The following is a 12,661-nucleotide window of genomic DNA, read 5'->3' on the forward strand; positions in this document are numbered from 1 at the left end:
AAAATTTTCTTTAACAGAAACAGTAACTAAAGACGTGTAGGGATACAACAAATATATTCAATTAATTCCGTCTCCTCCAGTGGGACAGATAACCTTAGCTGAATAAGAATGAAGGTATCTGTGGTCACCAATGGGAAGAAATGCTGGGACTCACCTAGAACTCTGCTGTAGTATGAGTTCCATTCTCCCCAGTAGGACTTAAATATATAGTCTTGCAGAGAATAAGAAATGGTATTTTTAACCCTTTCACCAAAAGACATCTGGTCAGTGAGCTCTGACAGGGCTGCAGGTACGTAAGAGACCGGTGCGGGGATTTTCCCACAATGCCTCTCAACTGTAAAGGCTGGAGAGAAGCGCAGTGTATACACAAAGGGAATTCCCAATTTCAGAGCCACCAGCTCTCCACACATTGTTACTGGGTCAGCTATTAACACATCGAAGCCACCTTTTTGAAGTCTTGCCATTAGCGTGGGATTGTTTAGTACACCATCGCAGATTTGCTTGTTGATTGTGTAGAAAGTAGCAAGGAGCTTTCCTAGTTCTTTGTAGAAAGTCCACATTGTGAGAGGCGTTGGCCTGTGGTCCAGCCACAAGGCTATCATATGTTCAATTATTTCATCTATCTTGCTTTTTGTGTAGGAAACTGGAATCTCTTCAAAACTTATGAAGGCATCAGGACTGGAGTTGATGAATAAAGTTTCCGATGAAGCCAGTACAGTCACACTGTGATTTCTTTGAACCAACTCCTCAAGAAGAATCTTAATATTTAGCCAATGACTGCCATCTGTAGGCCAAATCACCACATTCCCGCTGAGAACAATTTCAGCCAGAGCCAAATGAAAAATAAGCAGCTGTAAAACCTTCGTGATCATGGTGACATCCACTGTGAATGACTGGCTACTGTGGCTCTTTTAAGATGAAGAAGAAAAATTCAATGTATTTAGGTAGATTTCAGGTAAAATAATATTGAATATGACAGTCTAACTACACCCATTCATAGAAGCATTGTTATATAAGTTAAAAAGGAACTTATAAACTCAGAATGATTAAAGTTTGGGTAGAAAAGAAATCTAGTCCGAATGTAATGAATAGAAGCTATGGAAGGTGTGTCTGTGTATTCTACAACACCAGAGCCACTTTGTAAAATTCTGTGTCCTCATTATAAGGCATTGCGGTAGACATTGTCTTATCTAACCCTCCTCCAACAATTGCTCGTCAGATGTTATCTCTTTCGTTTCATTGAGAAGTGCAGTTGAGTTTTGTTCCACATCCCCAAATCTAATATGCAAAGTTGTTCCACTGGGATTTTCAAATTTACTTAGCTCACTGCTGAACCGGCATTATCATTCATATTTAGTAAGAAAACTGAAAATAACGTTCACACATTGTAGATTTCCTCCAACAACTACTTTTAGGAATCTTAGATTGACTAGATTTTGGTGTACATCAATACACATTATTGAGGATGGCCTTTTAATTCTGAGTGATTCATCTTTCTTCCTGCCTCTTTGTTATAGTCAATTATCATTTTCCTCCGTATTGCATCTTTTAAAACAATTCAGAACACAGCCCCTTGAAGGCTGTTGAAGTTGGGTCTGTTTTACACCATCTGTTTGGAGACTAAACGGGAGAAACCCTGAAGTACAGTAAGCCCCAACCAAAACCATTTATCTCCTTTGAAGGTTTTGTGATGCTGAAGAAATGTCTGGGCCACCGCAGTCTCACTTTTCTTTGGTGTAAGTGAAAGACAGAAGAGCTAAAATTGGATTGGTTTGTAAGTTAGCTCTTCTCTGAAGACCTACCAGGAAGCCTGCCTCCCGCAGAGCAGTGGCCTAATAATGTTACAGATTTGCCTAGGGTTAGAAGATTATTTTTTTTAAAAAAATCATTGATTAAATTAATGATCTAGCTTTAGACTGGGGGGGTGGGGGTGGGGGCGGGTGGTTAGAGATACCACCTGCGGTTCAGAAAGTCTCTAAAGCAAGCAAAGGCAATTACACAACGAAGAGATGTGAGAATCATCAAGACACCATAATTTAAGCCGTGAGAACAAACAGGAAGTTTAAAAGAATAAAAAACAAAGTTAAAGAATGGACGTTCGGAATCAGTTACTTCTGAATCAATTCTGGGCCCTTCCGTAACCAAGGGATCAGGAACAGAGAGAAAGGGAAACTTGGGAAAGGTTTGTCAGAATTGTCATTTTCATAGTCCTTGAGGAGACACCTCCAACTTGGAGACAGCTGTACAGCTTTTGCAGCCAGTTCAGCCTTGAAACAAAGAAGCCAGAGGATAGTTTGAAGCAACCTGTCGCTGGCCATAAGGAATGTCATCTGCAGTGTCGCCAAAGTATTTTGGAGTTTAAAGTAGGCAATTTTCAAAGACTCAGGGGATCCCTGCTAGACAATAAAATAATTGCATTACTCTGTGGTGAAGAAATTTTCGTTAACAGTGGAAGCAGGCATTTGATTTTTTTAGACATCATACATGGGTGGTAAAGACTTTATCTTCATAGGTGTTTCTTTGGGCATCTGAGATATTTGTTCCCTAATTTCAGATACTGCCAAAATATTTAACAATATTGCATATCCAAAACAGGGAAGTGCATTATATTTGTGGATGCTTGCAGGTATTAACTTATGAACTTAAATTTCCATAAGTGACAAAAAAAAAAACCCATCAAATCTGTCTGATTTACTAAAGAAAGTGGCACTTGCTAGATGACATTATTTATTAATTTGTAATACTTTATTTTACATTAATTATCTAGTCTCTATGAGTACCTGGTTCAAATAAATATCTGAATATAACATTTAGTTAAATAGTTTATTATTTTTTTAAATTTCTTAGGTAATTTACATATGTAATTACTGTATTATATAATTTATATAGCATACAACCCTAAATATGTAAAAGATATTTCTTTAAATTTCTGCTTGTTTTGTGGTGGTCAGAGCATAAAATTCATAACAGTACATAATGACTTTTATATACTCCATTGTCATAAAATTTTGTTATTTTCTTTTTAAAATATTATACAGTTTGATGGTGTTTTAGAAAATATTATGAAAATAAATTTACCTGCTTTAAGTTTAAGCAATCATACTTGAAATGTGTAGATACTTTTCCTTATTTTCAGCTAGAAACTGTTCACAGAAGTAACTTAGAGCCAGAAAAGTATCCCAGACAACAAACCTTAGACATCAGAGAGCCACAGAGAATTATACCTTAAGGAATAGCGAATAACATAGTAACAACACACCCAATTAAACTCAGTGCAGCAAATTAAGACTAGGCAAAAGACTGAGTTACAAATTTAAAAAAAATTTGAAAGAAATACCTAAGAATGTTCAAATAAAACTATGTTAAATAACTGATAAATTTCTATTTAAATATAAATTGGAAGAAAAACAATTCTGAATTGTAATAGCTCTAGTGGGATTCTTTTTACTTAGGATTATTTTAGCTCTTCATGGTCTTTTGTGAGTTCAATATACATTTCAATTTTGCTTCTCTCTGAGTAGAATTTCATGGGGATTTTGATTAGGATTGCATTGAATCAGTAATTTACTCTTGGTATCATGGTCTGTTACATAATATAAATTTTGCTAATCTACAAGAATAGGGAGACTTTTCGTTTTCTAGTGTCTTCCTTGATCACTTTCTTTAGATATTCAAACTTTTCATTGAAGAGTTATTTCAGTTCCTAGGTTAAGTTGCTGCTACACATTGTTCCCTAGATGCAACAGGAAAAATGTGCCCATGAAACAATATAGTTGCCTAAACAAGAACTGAATAATGACATCAACTGACTTGCCAATACAGACAGGGAGAATTCTTCATGGGCTTGCCCCAGATGAAGAGGCAGGCAACAGCTCCTAGGAGAGAGAGAACTTGTTTCCTTTAGTGAGGATCACATGTCTTGGTTTGCAAATTCCAAGTATTGAGCTCTGGACACATGCACATATAAGGAAAGCTAAATAAACTCAAAGTCAACTTTATACATACTTAAGTACATATATGTGCATATAATAATGATAACTGACAAAGAGATCATGACTTTGGGAAGGAGAGTAGTGAGTCAGAAGGAGTTGAAGGGCAAGGGAGAAATGAGGGTCCATTAGTAGCATATAAAATTATCACAAACAAAACAAAGGCTAAACATAAGAAGGCACAGGAGACTTTAATTTGAATACTATTTCTTCAAGCTAATACTATATGAATTTACATTGACCTGCAGGATATTTTGAAACCTTAATACTTTCATCTATAATGATGATGAGTTTTGTTCTGAAGTAGAATAAATTAGTTACAAAGATATGTGACAAAGACAAAATATATATGAAGCCTTTGCTACAGCACCTAAGAACTGGATAAGTTAATTATTGCTAGCTATTAATACTATACAGGTCAATGAGGTATAACAAAAGAGTCATAACAGTGGAAAATGGGTAATTTTGACATGGTGAGATCCAATTCCTAGCAATTAACAGAGATTAAGGACCTACTCTCTGGTTTTCATTACATTCTTCCACAGAGGTGTAATATCTGGGAAATCTGGCACATTTATTTTCCCAGCTGTGACAACTTGAGACCAGAATGAGCCATTACAAAAACTTCAGTTAGAGCAGAAGAGCTAAAAGTAGATTGTAAGTGCACATGACCCTTGTGAAGAAAATTCAAGCCCACTGCCTGTGTCATTTTCATTACTATTCACTAAAATGAGTTACTTATGCCAATATGCTAGTATTTTTACTTCTTATCTGATCTTTTAAAACAGAGTGTTCCTGTCCCTCAGATAATCAGATAACTATGTCTGGGTAAAAAAGACGAACTTATATAGACATTCTGAGTCAGAACACGGTAATTCAGTTAGCAACACAATGCTGTGTATCAAGATCACATTTAAGAACATTTACACAAAGCCTCATTATTTTCTCATGAACAAATTGTTAAGAAAGATTAGTCTCTCCTACCTCAAGTCTAGAATTGTGTGATTCTATAATTAGCACTATCTTAAAAACAACAACAAAAAACCAACAATGGTCTTTATATTCTGAAATTTCATCCTAGGAAACGTTATGTGACAAATGATCTCGCAGGTATAAAAGGTAGTGTAGGAATTTAGAGAACTATGATTGTAAAACACTTTTATTAATAGGAGTGATAGTGTAAAGATGACGTAATCCAAAAGACCCAGAGATATGTCTAGTACATCCTTCTCTTGCGTTAAATGTGATGCTATGCACATTAAGATTCCTTGTTTACTACAGGTATGAAGACATAATGGAGCTTTGACCAACTTCATAGCTTCATTTATTTAAGAACTCTCTACTTTTTTTCACCTCTCTTCATTCTTTTAAGCACTTATTTTGTATGTACTATGTGGCTCATTTCCTTGAGTCTTCATAGCTTCCCAATGTAGACATCAGACTTATCCTTGTTTTCTCTAACAGGCAGAAGGACTAAGTTGTCATATACATGTTGAAATAAATGATCAGTTTATGAACCATGGAACAAAGGTTAACAAAGAAGGAGAAGCTGATACCTGTTGTTAGCACAGAATGGAGTTAAAATTGGCACTCCAGTTTTCCAAAAATGTTCACCCAACTTTAGTACCTTCTGCTTGCACCCAAAAACCATTCGTGAATATTTATTCTGATTAATAGGCATTCATTTACAAGTATTTTGGATTAGATATTGAAAGAATTCAGGGTTCAATGTATAATTACAAAGAAACCTCTAGTTTTCCTTCTGAAGTTCTTGTGAACCATTGGCTTGCTCTCTTCATTTTATCATCTTCAAAGGATACTTGAAGTCATTCAGTACTTTCATTTATTAGCTAGCAAGCATTGCTAGGTCATACAAGAACTAACTGGAAAACACTATCACTTCTTCACTTGGATACAATGATGTTCATTACTAATGAAGGTGATTGAAACACAAACTCAAATAAGATGTTCCAAAAGAGATAATAAACTTCAGAATTTAGGAGCAAGACATGTATCTCATCAAATGTGTGATTCATTCCTTGTTTGTCTCATCCTCACTGATAATAGTTTCATCTGCTGCATTGTATAAGGACAATAGAATAAAACATTGATATTTAGCATCTACCACCTGTAAAATGCATCACTGTCATTATGCATTATGAAAGTATTTTAGGTACCTTCAAAGATGTTTACACCATTGCTTGATTTTAAGTCATTTGTTTCTTGGCAAATCCAGAAATATGTTATATAACGAAACAGAAAAATAGCAAGCAACCTATATGTGATGGGAAATCAGGAAACATGGAAAGGATAGTGTCAGAAAACAAATACTATTTTTATATGAATGGTATTCCAATTTCTAACCCATTGCCTTTTCTCTGAAATACAATTCTGTTTAACTCATATTGTATTGGTCCTTGACAGGTCTTCTACAAAGTAGCACATGCATAAAAATGAAATACATTATTCATACTACCAAATCTTATATATTTTATAATAGTTACCTCAGTTAACCATGCCATTTATAATTTACTAAAACCAGCAATACTCAAACTCTTTTAATCTTACATCTTTTATCAGTCTTCAAAGAGTCCATCAACCTTAAGTAACTGCACCTAATAAGCCAATACAAATTGGATTATGTAGTATCTCTCAGTTTGTAAAGTAGCTACATATTTATGAATTTTATTATTTCTTTAAATATTCCTGCTATAATGAGATAAATGAAATGTGGATGAAAAGGGACAATATTACTTTTTTGTGGCCACATAACTCTAGGCTCCTACTGTGTGTCAACAAACTTTAATACTGTTATTATATATTGTCTTGTACATTATTTTTTCCTCCTGTTTTAGCCGCCTTCTCAACACATGCCCTTCTCATACATTTTTTTTGGGGGGGTGGAGAGAAAGGAAGTAATAAAGATTTAAGACTGTCCATTGGTCTCTGCATCTATTCAGACATTTTGGTAAAACATAAATTTTGTCAAAATAAATCCTAAACAATTCCAAGCTGAAATGCTTAGTATAATGTACAAAAGACTATTAAAGTATATATTGAGCATCAGGAAAGGCTGTTCATTAGGTAAGATAACGTGATGCAAAAGCATGAAGGCCTGAGTTTAGATTCCAGCACACTCACTTTGATAACATTTATGAATATGACCACATATGTCAGTAACCCCTAAACCATTGCAAATAAGAGTATTGCCAGAACTTGCTGTTCAGAGAAAGTGTTCAGTGACAAAGGGATAAGACAGAGGGGTGACAGAGCAGCAAGGTCAATGTCTTCCTGTAGATTCTGACATGAACAGGCACATACTTTCACACAGGGCCACATATGCCAACACACACATACATGCACATGCATGCACGCACATACATGCACATGCATGCACGCACACACTCACACATGCATGCACTCAAACACATGGGATTAACAACTTTGGCATCACTAACATTTTTCTCTTAAATCCCACCTCTCACATTGACCTACACTAACAGCACATCACATGTGAAACCTACAACATGTTATGTTAGTTTTGATTTCTAACTTAGTCACAATTTTCATTCCTACGATTCTTTTCCAGAAGAACTGATATTCTTTTGCCTATAAGTTTTCTGGCGAAATCTGTATTTTGCCTGCATAATTAAGAGACAATTCACCTCATAAACATCTATTTTTCATGTACAACATCTATGCTTAATGCCCCCAGCCTTACATCATTCCAGTGGTAATCTCTTTTCTAAGCCAGTGTTTGATGCATGTTAGGAGACATCGGGCTAGGAATGCATAATCATCAGAGAAAAAGGCTAAGACTATTTGACTCTAAGACTATCTGTAGAGGCAGTGGTGCTACAAAATGCATGTTGTGAACAAATAACTGCTGAAGGTACTCCCCAAATATGTTAGTCTTTATTAAGCACTAGTGGGAGACTATATGTACATAAGGAAAAACATATAGATGTTGGTCTATATAACAGAAGGCTTACGGTAAAATGCATTTTTTCCCAGATACATTGACACAAAATTGAAATTTCTAGAGAAATTTTACTCTTCTGTTAGTTTTGAACAAGGTTTAGTATTACTAATCAATCCAATTTATTTGTCAAGGCCTTTATCCATATAAAGGTTGAAACCTGAAACCCATAAAATTAGCAAGTTGGTCTGATAATTCTACAGCCTATGCTTGCTTAAAAACACTCTTTCCTTCTTGCATGTGATGAAACTAGTATACCAACCATGGGGACTTCAAATTATAGATTCACACAATTAAAAAAGAATTTCCTAGAAGCCTTGTTTATATTCAAATGATAAAACAAAAATGGCTACATACCTAAAGCGTTACTGTAATAGGAATCCCACTGCTTCCAAAGCGTTTCAAACATGTAGTCCTGCATTCTGTAGGAGATGAAGTTTCTTACTCGGTCAGTGAAGGACATCTGGTCTGTAAGTTCCGACAAAATCGCAGGAACATAGGAAGGAGGAAATGGGACCTTTCCACAGTGCTTTTCCACTGTGGAGGCAGGAGAGAACCTCAAGGAATAGATAAACGGAATTCCCAGTTTCAAAGCTACGATATCACCACATGGAAACACTGGGTCTGATAACAGTACTTCAAACTTTCCTTTCTGCAGCTTGGCCATCAGCTTTTCATTCTTGAGAACGCCATCACAGATCCCTCTGGACACCAAGTGGAACTCCTCAATGACTTTGGCCATTTCCTTATAGAAAGTCCAGATAGTTGAAGGAGAGGGCCTGTTTTCCAGCCACGTCAAAACAAAGTCCTTGATCACACTTTCGATTTTTTCCTTGCCAAAGGGCACTGGATATATTTCGAATGTCAGAGATGGGCTGACAGATGGCGTGATGAAAAGCGCTCCGGATGCGACAAGGACAGTTACATTATGTTCTTTCCTTAGGAGTTCGTCTATTATGATCTTAACATTTAGCCAGTGACTGCCTTCCATTGGCCAGATAAGAACGTTCCCACCAAGACTCATTCCTAGGAGACTTATCTGAAGAGACCACAGCAGAACGTTCTTCAACATGACTGGCTTGATGGAGAATTCTGAAGATTTCAAACGAACGAACAAATTTCTCTACTTTCCCCGGGAAAAAAAGAAAAAGAAAGAAAGAAGAAAATATAAAAATATGGTGTTCTTTTAACTTAAATAATTGATATTTTAGTAATCTGTCTCTTCCATATGTTATTACCAACAATAGATTCATGTTTAATGGACTTAAGTTTAAATTAAGGTGTCCTGCCTTTCAATGACTCCTACTTTTTGACCCTTCTGAATTTTATCTTTTAGGCCTTTTTTATATGCCCTACTTGTTGATATTTTCTCCTTAAACTAATCAACTCCTTGTACTCATCAGTACTACCTTCAAGCCTAGATAATGACAGAAGGAAAGTTCCAGAATCCATTCAGATACATAAGGACCTGAACAATAAGTGTTATTATTATTTATTTACTTGCTTTAGTACATTCATATAAGTACATTACAGGTGATAAAGCTTTTGCTTTAATGGTATAATATACGTTTATGACAGAAGCATAATATGAAAGTCAATTACATTTGGTGCATTTAGATTTATTAATGCTTTACCAATACATTTGAGAAATTATTTTGTCAATTACTGAGAGAAATATAAGTGAATAAAATATGCACTAAAAGATTTGTAATGGACGATGAATGATGCTTTGGAGAACAGACTCCATTTGAAGATGTTTGCTTATTCAAGAACCATCTGACACAATTCTGTTGAGAAGCAAACTAACTCAGGCCACTAACAGCAGTCTTAAGTCAAAAGTCAGCCTTTAATACTTGCTAACACTTGCTAATATGAAAGATGCTGGAGAGGGCTTGGCATATATTAATCTCATACTTCACTGGGCTGGACAATTGTGATCCACTTTATTTATGTTACCTTTTAGCAAGAAGTCAGTCCCAGTTTCATACAGTGACTTCTAGTTATTTTTTTACTTATTGGGTAAAATGCTTTATTAGTTAGAAAATTAATACAAAGTATGCTTTTTCACATTTATTTTATACTAAATAAAATTTAAAACTAAAGTACATAAAATGTGTTGCTACATAAATGTGTAATTATATAATATAGAATTGATACTTGTACAATCATATGTACAGCCTGAATGAATACACAAGAAATAAAGACATATTTATTAATTAACCAATATTGTGTCAGACAGTGTAATTTTTTACTCTTTGAATCCTGTTTTTTATTTTTAATTTAATTTATTTTTTTAAACTTATTTACTTTATATCTCTCTCAATGTCCCGCTCCTGATCATTCCCTCCCACAACCCTTCCTCCATCCCCCTTCCCTTCACCTCTGGGGGGGGGGTGATCCCCCTGTGGATCCCCCACTCTAGCACTTCAAGTTTCTACTAGGCTAGGTACTTCCTCTCCCACTGAGGCCAGACAAGGCATCCCAGCTAGTAGAACATATCCCATGTAGAGGCAACAGCTTTGGGGATGGCCCCTGTTGTTCAGGACCCATAGGAAGGTGAAGCTGCACACCTTCTACATATGAGCGGGGAGGCCTAGGTCCAGCCATGTATGTTCTTTGGTTGGTGGTTCAGACTCTGAGAGCCCTGATTGCTTTGAGATAGAGTGGCATATGTCGTCATTTTGCACTCATTCTGGATAAGGATTGCTCCCAAGATATTGTTCTCTAGGAAGGATTACTGGAGAAGCATAGAATAGCTGTGGTCTCAAGGAAGTTCTGATTTTCACCTTTATTTTGTGTTCTGGAATACTTGGTGGGTGAAATTAGCAGGATATGCAAGAGTGACCAGTATCATGCCTCAAAATAAACTTTAATGTTCACATATACATTCCAGGAGTATGGAAAATATTAAGAAATTTCTCAAACTATGTAGGTTAAGTTTTAGATTAATGTTTGCCCCTGAATTAAACTGGAAACTAAACCACAAATTGTACTAATAAATATGTAAAGAAATTAAAAGTAAATATTGCCACAAACAAGAAGCATTTTATTTATTCAGACCTAAAGCTCATTGTAAACCTAAATTTCTCTTTCATGGGAAATTTTGAGAAAGGATCCAACTGAGCATGGTAGCAGATGCCTACAACTCCAACCTTGAGACTGGAGTGGGAATATCCTGGGTCAAAGTCAGCCTCAACACTGACTGCAGTGCAATAGCAAACCCAAAACAATGGTTACTGTGCTTCTGCCGTCTGGCATGTGCAAGAAAAGTTAACGTAATTGAAAACAAGCTACAATATTCAAATTTTCTCCTAGGCAGAGAAAATAAATAAATCACTTTGGCAATTTGCTGACTGAGGGACTAAGCACAGCATTTACTGGAGTACCTCACACCTTTTACTCCTGAGATTTCTATATAGAAATTGAATTCATTTCTCATTTTAATTATTTTGCGTGAAGTATATTACATTTATATTTGAAACTATTAACATTAAGATTAACTTGCCACAGTGTGCTGACATTTTGCTCCATTTGTGCAGGTGTGTCTTCAGGACTGCAGCAGGCCTTTGTGAGACTCACCTTTCATCATAAATTCATCTGATCCTTACTAATTAAATTATGCTTCCCTGACAAAGGAGCAAGTTAATGGCTCTGTTGCAAATAGCTAGGGATTTAAAATAATTCCTCAAATAAGCCAAACTAAATTAACTTCACTCTTTTACATCTCCTTTAAAGCTGTAAATCAATCTGAAAGCACAAACTTGATAGTAAAAACTACCAACCAAAAAAAAAAAAAAAAAAAAAAAAAAAAAAAAACAGAACAAACAAAAAACCTTAGGTTATTTCTGAATGTAATATTTTCAACAATATTAAAAACACACTCTTCAGTTATAGCCCCAAAATCTGTCATTAGTGATTCTTTAAAACAAAAAAAACAAACAAAAAACCCCAAAAAACAAAACAAAATGTGGAACAAGTTCAAACTATATTACACAGTATAAGAGGATTTAATATATAATTAAAAAAAAAAGACTAACAAAAATTTCAGGTTACAAAACTCCTTCCCACAAGACAAATTTTTTTAAAAATCTCTTTCTCTAATAGGTCATTATGTATTGATTATTATTATGTTTATAAATCTCTTACCGAGTCTTCACACCAGTGTCAGCAGAACTCACTTGCCAATAAGAAAAAGTGGAATTTAAATAAAATCTAGCTAGACAAGTGATAGGATGTGGAATGTGATCTTGAAGGTAAAAGATTAACTGTATCTGCTTACACCCAACCAATCTACCCATTACACCTTTTGTTGAAGGCATATCTTTCCATCGGTTGCTTTGTAACTATTGACAATACATGCTGCCTATGCTGTTTAATATACGTACACTTTGAATAATGACAATGATTAGCGATCTTGAAATTATTATTAAAAATAACAGAATATTAATATTCTCAAACTCGTGTGACATAATACCACAGTTTTTATAATTAGTTATAAGACTACTACTTACTACTGTATCAACTGATTAATTTTCTCAAATTTATAACGATGACAGTGAGTTTTCTTATTAGCCTTTCCTGTCTCTAAAAAGATTATTAATTATTCAAATATTTTGATTTAGAAGAGATAACATGTTTAACATGGTTTAAATTTGGTTTTCTAAATATGTGTTACTTATTAATAACAAGTGCA

General features: G+C 35.0%; 1 protein-coding gene and 1 long non-coding RNA gene across 4 annotated transcripts in view; one reads left to right on the plus strand and one right to left on the minus strand.

Moving 5' to 3' along the window:
- Positions 1–9,086, plus strand: part of LOC143443144 (uncharacterized) — a 9,533-nt gene extending 447 nt beyond the window's left edge. Inside the window, exon 2 of the long non-coding RNA XR_013111909.1 lies at positions 640–9,086. This is a non-coding gene — a long non-coding RNA (uncharacterized LOC143443144). The remainder of the gene's footprint in view (positions 1–639) is intronic.
- LOC117712751 (UDP-glucuronosyltransferase 2A1) overlaps positions 1–12,265 on the minus strand; it is a 26,152-nt gene extending 13,887 nt beyond the window's left edge. Inside the window, exons 1-3 of one of the 3 annotated variants that reach the window (XM_034508875.2) lie at positions 12,115–12,265; positions 8,326–9,094; positions 155–784 (exon numbers count right to left, since the gene is read on the minus strand). In XM_034508875.2, coding sequence (XP_034364766.2) covers positions 155–784; positions 8,326–9,040 — 1,345 coding nt within the window. In that variant the 5' untranslated portion in view covers positions 9,041–9,094; positions 12,115–12,265. The remainder of the gene's footprint in view (positions 1–154; positions 785–8,325; positions 9,095–12,114) is intronic. The other 2 variants (XM_076938740.1, XM_034508876.2) reach the window with 2 other exon arrangements.
- Positions 12,266–12,661: the final 396 nt, after the last annotated feature.

This window comes from Arvicanthis niloticus, chromosome 7, assembly GCF_011762505.2.
Source record: "Arvicanthis niloticus isolate mArvNil1 chromosome 7, mArvNil1.pat.X, whole genome shotgun sequence".
Classification (NCBI taxonomy): domain Eukaryota; kingdom Metazoa; phylum Chordata; class Mammalia; order Rodentia; family Muridae; genus Arvicanthis; species Arvicanthis niloticus.